Source organism: Octodon degus, unplaced genomic scaffold (genome assembly GCF_000260255.1).
Source record: "Octodon degus isolate 3935 unplaced genomic scaffold, OctDeg1.0 scaffold00307, whole genome shotgun sequence".
Taxonomy (NCBI): domain Eukaryota; kingdom Metazoa; phylum Chordata; class Mammalia; order Rodentia; family Octodontidae; genus Octodon; species Octodon degus.
This window is the reverse complement of record NW_004524883.1, coordinates 765,205-786,030: the sequence shown is the minus strand read 5'-3', so window position 1 is coordinate 786,030 and position 20,826 is coordinate 765,205. Positions and strand designations below refer to the sequence as shown.

General features: G+C 47.4%; 1 protein-coding gene across 1 annotated transcript in view; it reads left to right on the top strand.

The window, feature by feature from the left end:
- The window catches only part of Tgm1 (transglutaminase 1), a 14,342-nt gene extending 1,806 nt beyond the window's left edge, over positions 1-12,536 (top strand). Inside the window, exons 4-15 of the mRNA XM_004647466.2 lie at positions 795-1,043; positions 1,380-1,498; positions 1,616-1,723; positions 2,144-2,318; positions 2,724-2,862; positions 3,002-3,105; positions 5,416-5,504; positions 6,020-6,173; positions 6,279-6,560; positions 6,704-6,864; positions 7,234-7,370; positions 12,102-12,536. Of these exons, the coding sequence (XP_004647523.1) occupies positions 795-1,043; positions 1,380-1,498; positions 1,616-1,723; positions 2,144-2,318; positions 2,724-2,862; positions 3,002-3,105; positions 5,416-5,504; positions 6,020-6,173; positions 6,279-6,560; positions 6,704-6,864; positions 7,234-7,370; positions 12,102-12,327 (1,943 nt within the window). The 3' untranslated portion in view covers positions 12,328-12,536. The remainder of the gene's footprint in view (positions 1-794; positions 1,044-1,379; positions 1,499-1,615; positions 1,724-2,143; positions 2,319-2,723; positions 2,863-3,001; positions 3,106-5,415; positions 5,505-6,019; positions 6,174-6,278; positions 6,561-6,703; positions 6,865-7,233; positions 7,371-12,101) is intronic.
- The last annotated feature ends 8,290 nt before the right edge of the window (positions 12,537-20,826 follow it).

Genomic DNA, 20,826 nt, shown 5'->3' with positions numbered 1-20,826 from the left:
TCTCTCTCTCTCTCTCTCTCTCTCTCTCTCTCTCTCTCTCTCTCCCCACACACACACTCTGACTGTATCTCTGTCCTGTGGCCCAAGGCAGGTGCCTCTCTCAGTGCGTTGCTTGGTGACCCTTGGCTGCCCAGGCTAGTGATTATGCAGCTGCCCGGGGCGGGCAACTCCTCTTACCCTTTGATTAGAGCCTAACCTTGCCCACCTCAGCCTCTAATTTCCCAGGTACCCCCACCATCTCCACCAAGGGTGCCCTGGGTTGTGGGAGCCACAGCCCCAGGAAGAGACAGGGTTGGCATTCAGTATATGGACTGCCTTTTCCTACAGGATGGGAGGATCTGCACCAGCTGAGGTAGCTCTGCTCCTCCAATTCAGGCACTGCACTGGGCAGGCAGGCAGGCAATAGGTGACAGCGGCCCTGGTCTCTCCTCCCAGCCTCTAACTTCAGCATCAGGGAAACAGGTTTGGGATGTTGAACTGGGGCTCTGCCCTAATGCATGGAGAAATCAGGCAGACACCACGCTGCTCTGAGGGCGAACGTTAAAGATTAAGACATTGGGGCCAGGGAGATGGCTCAGTGGAATAAGCGCTTCCCTGGCAAGTGCAAGGACCTGAGTTCAATCCCTGGTTCCGCAAAAAAAAAAAAAAAAAAAAAAGATTAAGACACTAATCCAACTCAAGAACACGCACACACAGTGGCTCTTAAACATTTTGGGTGGTGCTGGGAGAAGTGAAAGCCTCCATCCTCTCTCCCATGAGGATTCATTAGCTAACTGTTCATTTCACCACTACAGGAAACAATCCAGAGGTGGGCAAAGGCACCCACGTGATTATCCCAGTGGACAAAGGGAGCAGTGGGGGCTGGAAGGCCCATGTGACAAAGGCCAGTGGGCAGAATCTGAACCTGCGGGTCCACATCTCTCCTAATGCCATCATTGGCAAGTTTCAATTCACAGTCCGCACACGCTGTGAGGCTGGAGAGTTCCAGCTGCCCCTTGACCCCCGCAATGAGATCTACATCCTCTTCAACCCCTGGTGCCCAGGTGAGCCACCTGGGGTCAGGAGCAGAGGGTGGGCAGGAGGGAAGGGCAGGTCTCTGACTGGTGCCTGGCCACAGAAGTCACACTTCCATTGTCCAGGTGGGAGATCCTGGGCCAGTATTAGAAAGTGGTCCATTTCATGTCCCCTGAAGAAGGGCCTGGGCCATGGCCAGCCTTCCCCCACCATCTCTGTGTTCCCTACCTCCTTCCTGAGAGAAGTCCCATCAGCCTAATGTGTCCCTATTTTCTTCTCTGAACTTGAATTCTACAGACCTCCCAGGTGGTGGTAGGGCCCAGGGTGGGAGTGGAGGGAACTAGCTACATGTTTTCTGGGGACAGAGGACATTGTGTATGTGGATCATGAGGACTGGCGGCAGGAGTATGTGCTTAATGAGTCTGGGAGAATTTACTATGGAACTGAAGCACAGATTGGAGAGCGGACCTGGAACTACGGCCAGGTATGGCTGGCTACTGTCACATAACTCAAGGGACATGGAGGGTGGAGCAAGCTGCTGGCCTGGAGTTTGAGCTCTGTCAAATTGAGCTGTGGCCACCTCTGCCTTTTCTCCTTCCAGTTTGACCACGGAGTACTAGATGCCTGCCTGTACATCCTAGACCGGCGGGGCATGCCATATGGAGGTCGTGGGGACCCAGTCAGTGTCTCCAGGGTCATCTCTGCCATGGTGAATGCCTTGTGTTTTTGAGCCCTGTTTAGTGTCCTCCTGCTGTCTCCCTTCACCCCCTGCCCACTGGTCTTGTACTTGCTGGATTTCTTCAGTACCCAAATGCTACCCCTGCCCTATAAAGGGTACTGCAGAAAAAGGGCTCACTCCTCCTCTATTACGTGTCCCCCATTCTACCTTCCTTGGCTCTTGTCCCAGCTCTTGTGGAATGTAGGGCCAAACCCAAAACTTGGCACACCCAAGATTCACATTCCTGTGTCAGACAGTGGGGGGGGGATGCATTCGGGAGGAGGTAGGTGGGGTCAGGCTGACCCTGAGACCTTTAGAGGTGACAGGAGTTGGAAAGTCAGAGCACGGGAGGCCGGGGACCCTGCCTGAGTCCCTCCCCCTGCTCACCCCACCCCATCTTGTCCTGGGCAGGTGAACTCCCTGGATGACAATGGAGTCCTGATTGGGAACTGGTCTGGCGATTACTCCCGAGGCACCAACCCTTCGGCGTGGGTGGGCAGCGTGGAGATCCTGCTTAGCTACCTACGCACAGGCTATTCTGTCCCCTATGGCCAGTGTTGGGTCTTTGCTGGTGTGACCACCACAGGTAGTAGAGGGACTGGGAAGGGAATGGTCTAGGCCCCATGAGGAGGAGGGAGGGAAGCCAGGTTCCATCTTCACTCAGCCGAGCCCAGCTCTGGCCATAGCATAGGGCACAAGCAAGGGTGGATGGTAAGCTGGCCTTAATTATCATTAATTATTGTTAACAACAGAAAGAGCCTAAGGGAGAGGAGGAGGAGGCAATAGGCAGGGCCTGATCCAGACAGGTGGCCCAGCTTTCCTTAACCCCAAGTGCTCTGTGGTTCGAAGCCCTCCTGGGCACTGTGGTCCCTGAGCCTGTATACTGTGCAGATAGGCAGCATTAATTGCCCTTTTCCCCTGGTATCCTTGACCTGACATCTCACTCGTCCCCCACCTCATGCCTTGAACCTCAACCCTGGCTCTTCCACAGTGCTGCGATGCCTGGGTCTAGCCACACGCACTGTCACCAACTTCAACTCTGCACACGACACTGACACATCCCTCACCATGGACATCTACTTTGATGAGAACATGAAGCCACTTGAGCATCTGAACCATGATTCTGTTTGGTGAGGCTGGGGCTGTCCTGGACTGCTGCTATCTGCTTGGATGGTGCCCTGAGGCCTGGATGTGGAGGGAGGCAGGAAAGGGAATTGGGCAGGCCTTGATGGGAGTCTCACACCTAGGCCTCCCTCCATGTCCACCCAGGAATTTTCATGTGTGGAACGATTGCTGGATGAAGAGGCCAGATCTGCCCTCAGGCTTTGATGGGTGGCAGGTTGTAGATGCCACACCCCAGGAGACTAGCAGTGGTAAGGCAGCCCCTATCTGGCTCTTAGACCCACATCAGCTCCCTCCAGATCCCCTCCACCTGAGTACCAATGCTAGAGTGTCAGGTTGGCCTAGGTCTGAGACCCGAGTCCTTTAATCCCAAAGTATTTTAAGCAGGCTTCTCAACTAAACTACCATTGGGCCATTTTAACCTTTTTATGTATCTATTAGCCTTAATTTTATTCATAAGGGTTAATTTTATTTATCATAGTTAATATACTCAAACGGTTCAAAATTCAAGATTCAAGAGTAGGCAAAGAGATCACTTTCCTTCAGCAAATCCACTATTTTTACTTTTTATTTCCCCCTTTACACATCATGGATATAATAAAAGGGACTTTTTATTTATATATCTACTTTCAAGTTAAAATGTCATAATTATTAGTGAAAAAATAGCATATAATTGTGTAACATGAAGTATAAACATTTCCTGTTTTTTTCGGGGAAATGGTTGCTTTCCTTTCATCTTTTTTTGTTCATTGTTTTCAATTTGTTTTTTGGGGACCCTGGCGGGCTTATTTGTTTTTGAGACAGGGTCTTGCTATGTAATCCATTCCAGGCTTGACCTATTTAGCCCAAAATGGCCTTGAATTTGCAATCCTACTGCTTCTCTCACGCACTAAAATTACAGGCAGGCAGAACCACACCAGCAAGATGGCTTTTTATTTAATTTTCTACTTTCTTTTTGGGAGCGCACTCCAAACCTGATACATCATAAACCTAGAAGCTTGGGCCTGCTAGGCAAGCACTCTACTCTTGAGCTACATCCCTAGCTCTGGACCCACAGTCTATACTTTTGGAAGTTTAACCTGGTAGTTCTGAAGACCTCTCAGGTTTGAGAAATACTCCATGCCCCGTGAGACACATGGTAGGGTGGCCTGCAGAGGTGGGGGCACTGCCTGGCACTCAGAGCAGACCTGACCCGACCCCTCCCTTATTGAAACACATTCTCATTTTCACCAAGTTCCTCTCCTGTTTGTTCTATTGTTTAATATGAGTTAGATGTATAGAAAAATCAAGGCTCAGGATTCAAAGAAAAAAACCAGCCCTTAAAACATAGCCCTCACATGTAATCTGGGGTGACATAATCTATCAGTCTCTTGCCTCTCTTATTTCTTGTCTCTTTTCTGTATTCACAAACAGAATTCTGCAGAAATAAGCCCTACTGTACACTCTGCTCAGAGGGCCCCAGCCCCTTCCAACCTTTAGAGTCTGGCCCAAGCGCCTTGGGCTGCCCTTCCAGCTTGCCCCTCCCCAAATCCAACAGCCTGGCCCAGCCCCTTCCCTCTCAACCATCTATCTGTATAAATGGTCCCCATGAGTTGTATGTCTGTGAGATGAGGACCACCTGGCCCTGACACTGGGGACTCTGAGCTCTGGCCCCTCTCTAAGGAGAGGTGGGGTGGGTGGCAGGCAGGGAACCCTGGAACCAGTGAAACCAGGCCTTGACTGCACCTTGATCACTTCTTAGATGAGATACCTTGCACCTTTGGGCTTTTATGTTCTTGTACACAACATGGAAATCATAAACACTGAATAAGGAGGATTAAATGAGAAATCATGTACCAGGGAGGACTAGCAGCATGCCTGGAACATTGTAGCCATTCACTAAATATTTAGCTCCTTCATCTGTCTCATAAGATCCTGGTATCTATTTCACCTGTTGAGCCTGTTTCCCCATATGTAAAAGGAGGCCATCATATTAGGTGTTGTTAAGATTCTTTCCTGTCAGACAGCCTGTGCTTCCTGTTTGCCCTCTTCTACACAACCTCCGCCTGCCAGTCCATCTCCTCCAGAAAGCCCTCCTAAGTCCAATAAAGACAGAACACTCCCCTTCCCCACACCCCACTTCCCAGTAGAGAGGACAGAGTAGGCTACAGAGCTGAGATGTTGTGAATCCTTCTGCAATGGCAAAGATGGTGTCATTGTTCTCCTAGCCAGCCAGCAGAGCCACTCTGGGCCCCGGGTTGGTTCTGAAGAAGGATGAGGGTCCAGGTGAGTTGCAGACACACACCCAAAAAGTGTGCTTCTGACAGCCATTCCTACCCTTGTCCCTGGGTTTGCCCCAAGCCCATCCTCTGGCAGAGCTTCCTGGGCTTAAGAAATCTGATAGCTCTGTTTTCCCTCCTATGGTTTGACTGAGTATCAGCTGACCCCAAGTGTCTGGATGAGGGCTACTGGCTTTGTCCAGAGGCTATGAGCCAGAGGGTGCAAGGCTTGGTAGAAGGGACCCTGAGCCTACCCTCTCAGCTTCCTCAGGACCCTCACCTCTGCCCTGCCTCCCTCCCTAGGCATCTTCTGCTGTGGTCCCTGCTCTGTGGAGTCCATCAAGAATGGCTTAGTCTACATGAAGTATGACACACCCTTCATTTTTGCTGAGGTGAGGGCTGGGCTCCAGGTGCCCCCTCAGGCCACCTGGAATGATGCATTGACTTCAGGCCTGGGTCCTCTGGCCCTGACCTCACCGCTGACTAGCTGTGTGACCTTGGGCAAGTCACTCATTCTAGAGGCTTAGTTTCCTCAGCTGTAAAAAGGGGATAATAATGGCTGCCTTGCTTCCTGCACTCATGATCAAAAGAGATAATGGGTATGAAACTGCTTCACAAGTCATAAAACCAGTGAATGAGCATAAGGGATTACTGTTATTAATGCCAAAATGTGCAGCAAGGAGCCTCCCAGACCAGCTTCTACCCACCACTCTGGCCTCTTCTGGCTCAGCTTGGAATCGCCCAGATAGGCCCTCTCAGGAAACTCTCCAACAATGAACCTGGTTCTGCTTTGCAGTACCTGAGATTATCTCAGGGTGAAGATAGGGAAGTGACATGGGACTAGGGGTTAACTAGTCCCATGTCACCCCTGGCTAACTCAGTGCTTCTCACCCCTCCTCTCCAACAGGTGAACAGTGACAAGGTATACTGGCAACGGCAGGAAGATGGTAGCTTCAAGATTGTGTATGTGGAAGAAAAGGCCATTGGCACGCTCATTGTCACAAAAGCTGTCAGCTCTAACATGCGAGAGGACATCACCCACACGTATAAGCACCCAGAAGGTACCAATCTCCCAGTGCAATCTGCCCTATGCTGAGTGTTTCTGCTGAGCGCTCTCACTCACCCCAGCTGAAGCTGGGACCTCACCCCTGACCCTCAACCTCCAGGCTCAGAAGCAGAGCGGAAGGCAGTAGAGACAGCAGCTGCCCATGGCAGCAAGCCCAATGTGTACGCCACCCGGGACTCTGCTGAGGACGTGGCCATGCAGGTGGAAGCACAGGACGCAGTGATGGGACAGGATCTGACTCTCTGTGTGGTGCTGACAAATCGCGGCAGCAGTCGCCGCACTGTGAAGCTGCATCTCTACCTCTCTGTCACCTACTACACTGGTGTCACAGGGTCCATCTTCAAAGAGAGCAAGAAAGAAGTGGTGCTTGCACCAGGAGCCTGTAAGTACTCCTTCCCCTGTCCTGACCCCTAGATGGCCAAGCTCCCAGAGCTATAGATGAGGAGCTCCCAGAGCAGTGAAAACCCCTGGGGAAGGCTCATCTGGGGAAGCAGGCCTCAATGACCCTGTGCCACTTTCCACCAGCGGAACAAGTGACTATGCCCGTGGCCTACAAGGAATATAGGCCCCACCTCGTGGACCAAGGGGCCATGCTGCTCAATGTCTCAGGCCATGTCAAGGAGAGTGGGCAGGTGCTGGCCAAGCAGCACACCTTCCGCGTGCGCACCCCAGACCTCTCCCTCACAGTAAGTGCAGCTTTCTGGGCATGAGGGGTGGCCAGTAAGCAGTGACCTGGGGCTGAGGGAAACTGTAGAAGGGGGAGGGCATTAAGCTAGGAGCAGGCCTGCCTGATGGGCTTTTCTAGGAGAAAAAGTTTTAGGACCAGCTCTGAGCTCTCAGACTTCTGTTCCCTCATCTGTAAAATAGGATCAGATGTCCTTGATTCTGTGGTAATTAGGGGGTGGGCTAGAAATTCCCTTGTGACTTTTGGGAAGACTTCAATCAGGAGAATATGACTTGGGAAAGTTTGATGCTAAGTACTTCCCCCTTGAGAGCAGCATACAGCCCCATGCGTTTAGCCAGGGTCTCTGATGTAGGAAGTATCTTTCTTTCAGTTACTGGGAGCAGCCGTGGTTGGCCAAGAGTGTGAAGTACAGATTATCTTCAAGAACCCCCTGCCCATTACCTTGACCAATGTTGTATTCCGGCTCGAGGGCTCCGGGTTACAGAGACCCAAAGTCCTCAATGTTGGGTAAGTCTGGATTTTCTTGCACTGTAGCCCCACCACCACCCCTGCCTCCAGGCTGCCTTGGGTCCCAGCTTTGCTTTCTATCTGGGCAGGGACTCTATACAGCAGCATGGGACCAACTAAGCAGTTCCCCCAATTTGGTCAATTCAGTCCAATCAGTGTTTGGGAAGCCTACTGGGGCCTCAGGCCACGCCCCATGTTCCTGTCCCGCCTCACCATCTAATTAGCAGTGAAACTCCACTTGGGAATCATTAGCAAACCACACTGCCCAGCACTTAAGAGTTGACCAGGCACTTTCAGGAATATTATCTCACTTGGCAATCACTAAAGCCTTTTTGAGACTGTCCTGTGATTAAAAGCAAAGCTGTAGAACCCTAAAGATTTAGATTCTATTCCCAGCTCTATCACTCCTGATTAGGTCCCCTGGAGCAAGGGGTATAACTCTTCTAAGTCTCTAAATAGCACTTGGACTGAGGGTTGGTTAGTGCAGTGCATGGCTCAAAGTTAGTGTTCTGCCACTAGATGTCATTTTCATTATTGTCATCATCACTTGCCAAATGGGAAGGCTTGTAGCCATGTCTCACAAGGGCTTACAGAGTAAAGGGAGCAGACTGTTCTCTCCACTATGGCACATACAAGGCCCTCAGTCACTGCCCTGCCCAGTTTGTGCCATGACAGCTAAGCAGCAGTTCAAGGGAGCAAGCCTTGTGCCAGGCCCTTTTACCCAGACTGGGCCTAACCTCAGGCTGATGAGACCCTGGGCTCAATGATGATGCATACCACACTGCATTCCTAGGCCAAGACATTTCTACACTCTCTTTCTCCCCAGGAAAAGCATGGCTTCCCATTAGATCAGCTTTTCAGTGATAAGGACAGGCATTTTCATGTTCAGAGAAGACTCCTGAGAGTCTGGGCCCTCTCTGCCCACTCCCTTCCCCACTCCTCCTGTGGTGGCTGCTACTTTTTCCATCAGGCCAAAGCTGAAATTTGCTCTCCTGAACTTTGCCCCAGCTGGGGCCCCTTCAAACTCTGTGTTACTTCACAAAGCAGCTGTCGTCAGTCACACTACAAAGGCCTCTGGCAGCTCAGACAGTGGAGCTTGAGACCTCATGTAGGCTGCTGGTCCTGTCTGATAGATATCTCATCAGCACTTCCACCATGATGGGGGAGACTCCCCTGTCCTGTGGTGTCCCAAGACCAGACATCCTTCAGCACTCCCACTGGGGCCTTGACTACGTGGGCACCTGGACCTGAGGGAAAAACCATTATGCTGAGGGTCAGACACCTGTCCTTTCCCCTTAACTGAATCTTTGTAGTAGTTCTTCTCCATTTGAGGGCCCCAGTCTGCCATAAATGAGAGTTAGATCATGGTCTCTCAAGGCAGACTTTCCTTAGACATTTTGTGACTCTTTCACTGCTAATTCAGACCAGGGCATCCAGGACATTCGGAAACCTCAACCTGAGCTGTTGGTTCAGATGCATTAGATTCTAAGATGGGTGTTACTTTGCCTTCCATTTGCACATCAAAGGCAATGGTATGGTGTGGAACCCCATTATACAAGGTGTGCCACCTCAGCATGGTGACCGGCACTTAATAAACATTCCAGGATTTACTCCTCCAGATGACTGTTGTCACCATCCAAACAGTCACAGGGAAGCTGGAAGTCTGTCCCAAGTCGTTCTTGGGAATTTCCCTCACAGTATGAATCATACTCTCTACTATTACACTTGGAGTGGGCAATTTCCCTTCTCGGTCAGGGGATTTGACTTTGAGAACAAAAGCCTGAAGTTGTGGAGCATTAAGACTAATTAACAAAGTAAACAAACAAGGGTATAAGGTCCTTTTCATTCAGAGCAAGGTGTATGCCAACGCATACACAGAAATAGTCTGTTATGAAGGACAGGTTGGCCGCCTGTTTGCCTGTGTGTGTGGGGGGGTGGGTATGGGTGTGTGTATGTGGGTGTATGTATAAAGGAATCTGTTTAAAAGTCCAAGAGTTTGTTTTGTTTTGTTTGAGGCAGGGTTTCACTATGTAGTCTATGTAGACCTAGAATTTACTATGTAGCCCAGGCTGGCCTTGATCCTCTTACCTGGGCCTCCAAAGTGCTGGGATTATAGATGTGCACCACCATGCACAGCTGAAGTGCAAGGTTTTGGAAGTGTTCCAAGCCCTGTCAACACAACTAAACAAGTACCCAGTTGAAGGGCAGTACCCTCCAGGGTGTCCAAGTTCCAGTATGCACATCAAAGAGTAGCTTCATTACCCCTCACCGACACAGCTATAAGGCACGCTAGTATTAGCAGCTGACTTGTACTCAACTTCAGCTCCAAGGCAGAGGGATAGTGAAGGCCTCATCTAACACTAAGTCCAGGTCAGGAAGAGAGAATGACACTGCCAGCTAAAAAGTGGTTTCATATGGAAATGTTAATTATTGCACTGTAAAGGTTAATTTCTTTTTTTTTAAATTTCTTATTTATTTATTTATTTGTGTGTGTGTGTGTGTGTGTGTGTGTGTGGCCAGCTCAGCCTACCAGGGGGCAGGGCTGGCTGGCATGTGGTGCTGGGGGATTGAACCGTGGTCCCTGTGCTTTGCTAATTTTGTTCTAAGTAGGTGCTTTAGACCAGAGCCATCTCACCAGCCCAAAGGTTAATTTCTGAAACATTACAATTAAATGATAGTTAAATACATTTTCAGGGCCAGGAATATAGCTCAGTGGCATAAGTGCCTGCCTGGCAAGTGCAAGGTCTTGAGTTCCATCTCTGGTACCGCAAAAGAAGAAAAAAAAAAAAAAAAGACTTTCAAAGGCTTTCCTGTGCCTAGACAACTGTTAACCTTGTGTCTATGGAGAAATTTACAAAAAATTAATGCAGATTTATACCAAGCCAAAACATAACCTGTTAAACTATAAACTTCAGGGGCTGGGGATGGAGTTGAATACCATACGTGCCTGCCCAGTAAGCACAAGGTCCCAAGTTCGATCCCTGGTACTTGAGAAGCACAACCACACAGTTACCAAGCAGTAGGAGCAGACCAGCCCAGGAAACCCTCTCAGCAGCATACTGCAGGTACAAGGCCTCAGCCCACAGAGCTCATCTTCAGAGTTTGGGATGTTGGCTTATTTCCCTAGAGGACTGTGCTGGATACACCACCCAAAGAACCCAGAGGGACCCCAATGCATGCTTGGGTTGAGTGGGTACCAGAGGTAAGGATTTAGGCAGAGGAAGGACAGAAGCTAGCAGGCACTGGCAGCTACAGTCATACCTGCTGTTTAAAATACAACATGCAGATTCCTGGAGGAGCTCAGACAGGGCAACATTCATTTTTTAGGAGAAGGAAGTGCTCAGGAATTCTCACTGAGGAGGTGGAGTGAGGCTGGCCTTGGAGGAAAAGGAAGGGTAGGAGATGGAGCTAGGGGCTCAGGCCAGGAAAGGCAGAGATGCAGAGCATGATGAAAGAGGGGAGTCTGGGGAACAGAAAGGTCTGCAGGAAGAATGGTAGGGTGGTGCTGCCCCGCAGGCAGCAGGAGCTGAGTCAGATGAGCCTGCGTGACAGGTTAGGGAGTACAGAGCTTATCCCTGAAGTGAAGGAAGCCAACCCCTTGAAGGATTTGGTTTACATCAGAGTGGTCAGCAGACTGGAATAGAAAGAAAGGAGGTGAGGAGGCCAGGGAGAAGACGGGCAAATTCCTGATTCCCAGAAAGGTGGTCCATGTATGACTTTTCAGAGGTTCATGAAGAAGACCAATAACGGGTGTGTGTGTGTGTATGAACATTTCTCACTTCCACTTCTCACATAAGACACACAAGTGTGTATCCATTTACAAATACCAGTTGTCTATTCTTGGGAAGGATTTGCTTTTTTGAACATAACATCCAATATTTTGGTCGATTCAGATGCTCTTTTTTCCCTTGGAAATGTGGTTGTGGTTGAAATGAATCATTTTGTCCAATGTACTCCTTTAGCATTTGCAATGCTGTGTGGGGCCCCCAAGCCTCATTTTAAGGATTTCTTGTTCTTTTTTTTTTTTTTTCAAATCAAATTGGTAGGACAGTTTCAATAATTAACACACTGCATACGTTCTTCCTAGTGGTTAACTGCTGTACAAGATGCAGACATGATATCCTATTTACAAACACCATTAGAACAAATCCCTCTATTCATTAAGAGAATGTAACTATATATCTATCCTAACCGCTTTGAATACACAGATACAAAATGGACATTCATCTATACAGATATACACCCTTTTTTTGTTAAGTTCCATTATTTGAATATTATAGGTGTGTAAACTCAGCAAAATATTCTAAGAGTTCAGTAGCCCATAATCTTGGTCTTTCTTGGGAACCGCAGTGAGATGGCAATGGTAGGGTCAAGCAAGAGCCGTGGTGACAGAGAGCAGGGAAGGCTGTGAGCTGCCTCTGGGTGACATCAGCAGACTTTGTCCAGGTGCATGCAGAAACAGACAGGGAGGAGCCCAGATGGTGGGGAGATTTCTAGCACAGCCAGTTGGGGAGATTTCTAGCACAGCCAGTTGGGTGTGTGGCTGCTGATGTGGTGATGTTAATGTGGCCCTGAAGTTCAGGCTTTTCCTGGTCATGGGTGTGGATTCCAGCTGAGCCCAGATGCCTGAATGGAAGCTCCTGCTGCTCCTGCCTGCCTGCCCTGAATCAGTCCTTACAGCCCCAAGCCCCCTGCACTACTCCGGGCCTAAAACCATGTCTTTCTCCACAGGGACATTGGGGGCAATGAGACAGTGACCCTGCGCCAGACATTTGTGCCTGTGAGACCAGGCCCCCGCCAGCTCATTGCCAGCTTGGACAGCCCACAGCTCTCCCAGGTGCATGGTGTTATCCAGGTGGATGTGGCTCCAGCCTCTGGGGGCAGGGTTTTCTCAGAAGCTGGAGGTGACAGTCGTTCAGGAGAGTCCATCCCTATGGCATCTCGAGGTGGAGCTTAGCCCTGAACCAGGAGCAATGGGACTGAAGTCAGAGGATCAAGGACATTGCCCCAAAGTGTGGGGGCCAGCATGGAGCAGCCCCCCAGGGGCTCAGAAGGGAGCCTGGGGCAGCTGTGTCGGGAGCCAGTACTGGGAGCCTGTACTGGGAGGCACAGATGGTAGTAAACTGTTTTTTAATGAAACCACTGTTCTGCCCATCTGTCAGACTGCACCAGAATCCCAGCCAGAGGCTGCTGCTGCCATCAAACTGGACTTGAAGCCCCCTGTGGTGGGCGTGACTTCCCCCTTTCCATAGCACCTCCTGTGGAAACAAAGCCCAAGTTCTTTTTCACAGGCATATGCTGGGAGTACACATAGGTTCCAGGATGTTTCCAAATACCTTTCTCTAGCAAGGTAACACTAATACATGCTCAGTGTTGAAAATTAAGTAAACAGAGAAAACCATAAAGAAAATAATCGACCACTGGAGAGAAAGTATCTGCGAACATTGCTTCATTTGCTGCTTTTCCCCACATACAACCTGTACTGAGCATCTCCCCCGGTATTAAGTACTCTTTGAAAACATTGTTTTAAAAGATGAAGTTTTGCCTTCAGGCCACCATCCTGTTCCTCCTGCATCTCAAAGGCTGCTATTCCCTGCCTCCTTGGCTGTGCTTGCTTCTCTGCTCTCGGGGTACCTGAGACTTGTGGTTGCTCCCAGGTGCTCTTTTGCTCAGCTACATCTGACCATGTGACATCACCCAGTCTTCAGGTTCTAAGGACCACTGGCCCAAAACTGTGCCCCCAGACCTGCTGTTTAGCTCAGCCCCCCTTGGCCTTATATACCTATCACCTTCTCACCATCTCTGACATCCAGCAGATGTTCCAGGTGGCAAATGTGACTCCTGGCTTCCCTCCCACAGCCACCCCATCCCAGTCAGTGGCAGCTCCACTCTTGCAATTCTTGGGGTCATGATCTTGGAGTCATCTTTGCCTCCTTTCCCTCTCATCTCCCACATCCATCTGTCAGCAAGTGTTTGGGTTCTGTTTTCCATACATATGTGTCCAGAGTCTGACTGTTCCCATCACCTGTGCCACTCGGAGCTTCCTCATCCCTCGCCTGGGTGTCAGCACCAACTTCCTATTCCTTCCCCTGCCTCTGTACTTGCCCTGTAACACCCAACTCATCACACAGCAGGCAGAATAAGCAAGTGACTCATGTCAGTACTCTACTCCAAAACTGTGGCTTCATGAAAAACCAGAATCTTTACAATTACCTGTTACTCTGACTCTCCCCTGACTTAGTCTAGTTGCTTTCCTGCACAGTGATGGGCCCATCCTGCTTCAGTGGCTCTGGATTCTCTTAAATTTCTTCCTCAAATGTCTCTATGGCTTGTTCCTCATCTCCTTTAAGTCTTGCCTAAGAGTCACCATCTTGGTGAGCTCTCATCACCCTACATACAAATTGTGCTAAGCCTGGCGTGGAGGTACATGCTTATAAAGCCAGCACTATGGGAGTCAGAGGCAAGAGGACACACTGGAAGCTCAGTCCAGCCTGGGATAACAGCTTAGTGAGACTGTGTCTCAAAAAGTGATGGCAGGGCGTTACGAATGAAGCAAAGCTCTGGGTTCAGGCCCCAGTGCCACTGGATGGGGGGATAAGGAAAAAAGAAAAAGTTGCAACATTTACACGTTTTCTAAATCTTTCATACTTTTTCTCCATAGCTTATACATTAGCATTTGAAAATCTGTATATTTGTACTCCTGGCTTACTAAATTCTCTTTCCTGATCTGCCCACCATAGTCCAAGACTCTTCCTCCTCTTCCTCCTCCTCCCTCACTTGGACAGACTCATCCATGCTTTCACTGGTCCTCCCCACTCCATCTATTCTCAGCTTGGCAGCAAGAGGGATCTTTAAAATGTCAGTGAGGTCAGGTTGCCCATCCACATACCTCCCTCATCAGCTTCTTCCCTCATGCAAAACAGCACCAGGGACCTCCCTGCAGTCCTCAGGGCTCTGCTTGGGTGGCCAAGTCCTCCTCCCATGGATCAAGGATCGTGAACTCATCCATCCATCCATCCATCCATCCATCCATCCATCCATCCATCCACAGCACCCTGCCCAGGCCACTTTGCTCCACTCTCTGGTGTTTCTTGGCCCCTACAGGCACACTCACCCCAGGGCCTTTGTAGCTGTGCTTTCTCTGTCCAGAACACTCCTTTACCACACCTCCCTTCTTTCAGATCTCTCCTTTAGCAGCAGTACCTTAATAAGGCCTTTTCTGAGCAATATTATGCCCATCTGTCAGATGAAGAAACTATGGCAAGGGAATTAATTTATTCAAAATCATTTAGCAGTCTATAATAGGATTGCAGCTATACCCTGTATCTTATCTGAAACTGAAAGTGGTTTATCAGCTGTTATTTCTACCCTGAACTGTTCTTCCCCTAGTTTTCCCCCTTTCAATGTTACTATAATAACCTACTTGGTCAAGCCCAAAACCTATGAGTCACTCTTCATTTCTCCCAGTCTGAGAAAAAAATGAAGATTAATTGAGTAACTGCACAAGATGACAGAGAATTCACAGCTCTGTAGTTTGTAGGAAAGGCATGTGATTAGCCTGGTGGCAGTGGTGGACACCAAGGCTTTCCCTAAAGATGGTCCTGGAGGACAAAAAGGCATTGCTAGCAGTGGGAAGGGAAGTCACTCCAGGAAAATGGATGAGCCTCTGCAAAGACCCCAAGGTGGAAGGGAGGCTAGAAGAGTAACAAAACTGAAAGAATAGTACAGCTACAGCAAAAGAGTAAAGGGACAGGGTGAAGAGATGAAGCTGAGGAATGTAAACCTAAGCCTTGTGGGGCTCAGTGGCCCAAGATCCTGGTCAGGCTAAGGTCCAATGGAAAGCCTTTGAGTGGCATAAGGTACTGGAGGTAACGCAAGCAGATTGTGTTTTGGATTAGTTGGGCTACAGTGTAAGAAATGGATTAAAGCAGACACAGGCCAGGAGGCAATCGTAGTTTATGCTAGAGATGTTACTTGGGCTACAGTGCTGGTGCTGAAAACAGGGAAAGACACCCTGGGCAAATATATAGGTGGTCATGTTGACAGGACTTGGGGAAGGATGGAATGTGGCTAGGGGAGGGGCATGTGGAGCCATCAATGTAACTCCCCAGTTCCTGGCTTTTGGGACAGCTCTGCTTGGTGAGCTTACCCACTGATACATGGACTGTGTGCCATGCTACAGATAGGAAGCCACAAGAGAAGGTAAGGCTCATGGACACAGAGCCCATGCTCTTTGTATAGCTCTCGTCTCTGCTACCATTTTCCTCTGGGTAACTTTTAGGGATTTTGGCTTTGGTTTTAATGAAACTGTTCTCTTACTTTAGAGTAGTCACTAGACACTCTTACCTCAAATGTTTACTAATGGTCAGGCATATCTGTAATCACAGCATCCAGGAAGCTGAAGCAAGAGGATCATGTGTCAGAGACCAGGCTGGGTTAAAAGGCAAGACTCTGTCTCAAAATAAAAACATTCAGTATTCTTATAGCAGAAGCTCAGAACAAGCTTCCTAGGTTTGATTCCTGTGTGCACTAAGGACTAGCAACCTTCCAGTTTTCTTCTGAGCTGTATTTTTTCTTGGGCTCCTGCTGTCTACACTTTTCTGGTCCACCAGTAGCTATAAGATCATGTGCCTAGTGCTCTGAGTTCTTACTTGATATCTTCTTGAACCTTCCAGCTTAAAAAAGTCTTGCAGGATAAAGACTCCTAAGGGCAAGAAAAAGAGCAAAAGTGAAGCCATTCCTGCTAGCTGCATAGATATGAACAAGGTGCTGTGTGAGGCACTCGTAATAATACAACACATACCATGAAGAAGCAAGCCCTTCCCCCCAGTGCAGGGAAGCAGCTGAGCAGATGACCATACATTTGAGCTATAGCAAGGCCAGCCCTGAGAACATGGAGTGCCAGAGGTGAGGTGAACCATGTGAACGTGCTGGGTTGTGTCCTGCCTCTGGTCAACAAACTGACAGCTCAGTGACCTATCAGCAAGTGTCCAGCCTTAGAGTTCTTCCCTATTTACTATAGCACAGATACTCTGAAAATGTTTTGCTTTCCATATTCTCAACAAAACACTAAGACCTTCCATTTTCAATCCCATCATGCACTTCTCCCCTTTTTATTGTGGATAAAGACAAAGACCATGCTGGGTTGTGTTGCCTTTACATCAGGGAGGTTCTACCTGGTCCTACCTTTCCTTTTATTATGTGTCCTGGCTTTTCTTAATCTCCCATTGCACCTTCTCAGGACCCCGCAGGACACAGCACCCCAGAATGTTTCTGCCAAGTATGGGTGACAGACATGTAAACATTCTATTATTATTATTTTTTTTTGGTGGAACCAGGGATTGAACTCAGGCCCTTGCATTTGCCAGGGAAGCACTTATTCCACTGAGCCATCTCCCCGGCCCCTATGTAAACATTCTAAATAGCCCACCTTGCTTTTCTGCAGCTCCTGCATCCATGTATTTAACCATTTATCCAAAGGTTGAAAATACTGAAATAAAACTGTCTGCACTAAACATATACAGACTTTTTTTCTTGTCATTATTCTCTAAACAAAAGTGTAATAATAACAAATATTTACATAGCATGTATAGTGTGTTAGGCATTAAAAGTAACCTAGCAGTGATTTAAAGTATTTAGAAGGATTTGTGGGTTTTATGCAAATTCAACAAGATTTTATGCAAGAGCCATGAGCATTTTCAGATTTTGTTATCCATGGGGGATCCTGGTACCAATTCCACACAGATACTAAAGGGTAACTTAACAGTAAAGATGTACATGACATTTAAGTAGGAGCCAGGTTCTATTTCAAGCAACCTATGCTGTCGGTTACTTCTCTTACTACTGGGACAAATACCCAACACCCACAAGTTAAGGGAGGAAAGTTATTTAGCTCAGTTAGTGGAGGTTTCAGTCCATACTAAGCTGGCTCCAAGGTGGGGTGGCATGGCAGACAGGCATCGCAGAGGAGAAACAGTTCATGACAGACATAAGGTAGCAAAGCGAGGGGGGATGACCACAGCTCTTTCTATACCTTATATCTTATCCAGGTTCCTTAGGGCAGGTAGCACTCACACCCTTAATCCTAGTGCTCTTGATTCTAGCACTACACCATGAATCAACTGTGACATGACAAATTCTAGATTCAGCTACCTCTGAAAAAGCCCCAACTGCATGAAGCTTTGAGAAGACATCTAAACACGTATTTATTGATTCATTTAATCTTTACAGTAACCCTAGGAAGTTCTGCATGGTGGCATAGGCTGGACAGGATGCCGAGTGACCCAGAGAATTATGAATCTGCCCAGAGTGGCTTCCTGAAGGTGATTATCAGATGAACCATGAATGATGAGAATTCAAGTTCAAGAGGCAGGGGACAAAGAAATCATACTCCACATGTAAAGCATAGAAATGTGAGATGACAGCACAGTTGGAACATGCAACAGTGAAGACTGGCATATAGGTACCTTCTGAGTGCAGAGTTATAAAGAAGCTTAGGCTAAGTCATTAAAAATTCTTTTGCCAGGCTAGGGATGTAGTGCAGTGGCAGAACACTTGCCTAGCACAGGTGAGGCCCTGAGTTTAATTTCTGATATTGTAAAAAAAAATTTTTTTAAAAAGACCTTTTGCTATTTTAGGGATTTAGACTTTCTTGTCAAAGTCGGGGGGAGAGCTTTCATATGGAGATGAGGTAATCCGTTTCTAATTTACCAGATTTGTGATGAAAGCAAGATAGAAAAGGAACTAGGAGAAAAAAACTTAGAAGGTAAGCTGGAAGTGAATACAGTACGGTTTTCCTCAAGGTGAAAGAAAAATCTAAATTAGGATACAGACCCTAAAAAGAAAAAAAGGGGGGTTGATGGGGTTTTATAGGGAATGGAACTGATTAGCCTTAGTGATGGACTAGATCTGAAGAAGAGAGAGTTAAGTTGGTGACCTGGGTTCCTAACTCATGGTGCCAAGAAGAAAGAAGATATCCTAACAAATGCCTTTAATCCAAGCCTGAGAAGGTTCAGGTAAGAGAATCAAGAGGTTGAGGGTAGCCTGAGCTACACAGAAAGTCTAACACCAGCCTGGACTTTACGTGAGACCCTGTCTCAAAAAACACAAAGGAAGGCAAAGGAAGGAAGGAAGGGCTACAGCAAGATACAGAAAGAGGGACAGACAGATAGAATTCCCTTTAGGTCTAGCAGAGAATTGAGGTGTCTTTTTTTTTTTTTTTTTTTTTTTTTTTTTGGTGGAACCGGGGATTGAACTCAGGCCCTTGCACTCACCAGGGAAGTGCTTATTCCACTGAGCCATCTCCCCGGCCCCTAGCAGAGAATTGAGGGCACAGGGCAAACTACTGTCTCCTGAACTGGAAAAACATGCAGATAATCATAATTTTTTAGCAGAAACTTCTATAAAATCCAGGCAGGAAAACTGTAATTGGAGGCTCAGAGTGAAAGGAGTTTAAAACTCTAGGAGAGGTTTTTGTTGTTGTTTTTTAAATGGGGGCCTCTCTATGCAGTTCAGGCTGGCCTTCAGCTCACTTTGTAGCCACGGCTGGTATCAAACTTGCAACAATCATCCTGCCTCAGCCTCCCAAGGGCTGAGATTATAGGTGTGTGCCACCATGCCCAGCACAAGAAAGCCCATTTTCTTAAGAGGATCTTTAGACTTTTAGTTTTACTTCCACAAACTTTACCACACTCTCACAGTGAAACTATAGAAAATTCCCTTTGGGCTTCTGGCAGGGGGAGAGAAGTTGTCATTTTGAAATATATGCAGAAAAAAAAAAAAAGAAATATATGCAGAACACTCCACTCTTAACAAAGGCTTAGAAGAGAAACTACTCTTCCTAACTCAAGTCTTCAAGACAGTCTAATGGGTCAAGGAAACATTCCTCTAATCCCTGCACTGGGAAGGCTGAGGCAGGAAATCTGCAAGTTCATAATCTGGATAAAAGTGTTACGGTTTGTGTCCACAGCCTTATGCAGTCATGATGCCACACACCTGTATTCCCAGCACTTGGGAGGCTGAGGCAGAAGAATTGCCATGACTTCGAGGCCAGCATGGGCAACATAGTAAGTTCAAAGCCAGCCTGGACTACATAGCAAGACCCTGACTCAAGAAAATAAAAATTCTCACAGAAAGTCTAAGACCAGCCTGGTCTAAGACCAATTTGGTAATGATGAATACCAAACCAGATACAGGAAACTCAAAGAATAGCAAACATGACAGACACCCAAAAACACAGACAAAAAAAAAAAAGAGCAACACATTGGCATATCATATTCTAACTACTGCCAATCAAGACAAATTAAAAAATTTAAAATAAGTAGGGCAGGAAAAGTGTTCAACAGAATTACATTAACATCCATTCAGACAAGAAGGGAATGTTGTGAAATGGTCAGCTGAAGATGGGAAAATCCTTCAAATCTAGAATTGTATTCAGCAAAATTACCCTTCAAAAGGAAAATTATCACATTCTCAACAAAAACTGAGCAAATTTGTCAAGAGCAAATTTTCCTGTGAGGCATGTTAGAAGGAACTCTTTAGAAAGAATGAAAATGACAGAGATTAGAAACTCAGATATGGGGCCAGCAAGATAGTTCAGCGGTCTAAAGTGCCTGCTTAGGCAAGTGCAAGGGACTTAGGCAAGTTCAATCCCTGGTACCACATGCCACGCCTGCTCTGCCTTCAGGGTGGGCTGGGGGGCGGGGAAGAGAGAGAAAAGAAACATCTACTCAAAGGAGGAAGGATACTGAAGAATAAATGGAGGAATTATGCAAAATAATTAGAATAACACATGTTCAGTTTATGGTACTTTTGGACTAGGTGTCCCACTGGCAATTAAGTGCATAGATCATCTCAGAAGACTGATTTTGGGGTGGGGATAGTGTGAGCAGTAGGTCTAGAAGACCTACTGAAAGAAACAACCCCAAAAGACTGTGCAGTTTCACTAAATCTTCATTAAGTAGTCAAGGCAGGTACTTAAATCAATCAACACAATATACTGCTTGGTGAAGGAGTGAGTGGGAGGCACTAGGATGACCAGAAGATAGTAAAACAGTTTGCTTATAGCTGTGTGCAAAGCAGCTGTTTGAAGAAAAATATTTTAAATTGTCATTTATTTTTATTTATTCCTATTGACTTGAAGTACTGGGAATTCAGACCCAGGGTCTTTCCAATAAGCTACAGCGTGAGCCTTTTGGATTATTTTCATGCTGACACTGTATCTGAAAGTGGCCAGGCTGAACTTTAACTTCCGAGCCTCCCGCTTCAGCCTCATTATGGTGATCACAGATCTGTATGCTAAACACCCCTGGCAAAATGTAATTTAACTACATGAAACAATAAAGAGATATCACAGAAAAGTACTTATACTACCACCATGGAGAGAAAAGGGGACTAACAATGTAATATTTTTATTCAAACTTTTTTGATAGTACTAAGGATTCAATCCAAAGGATTC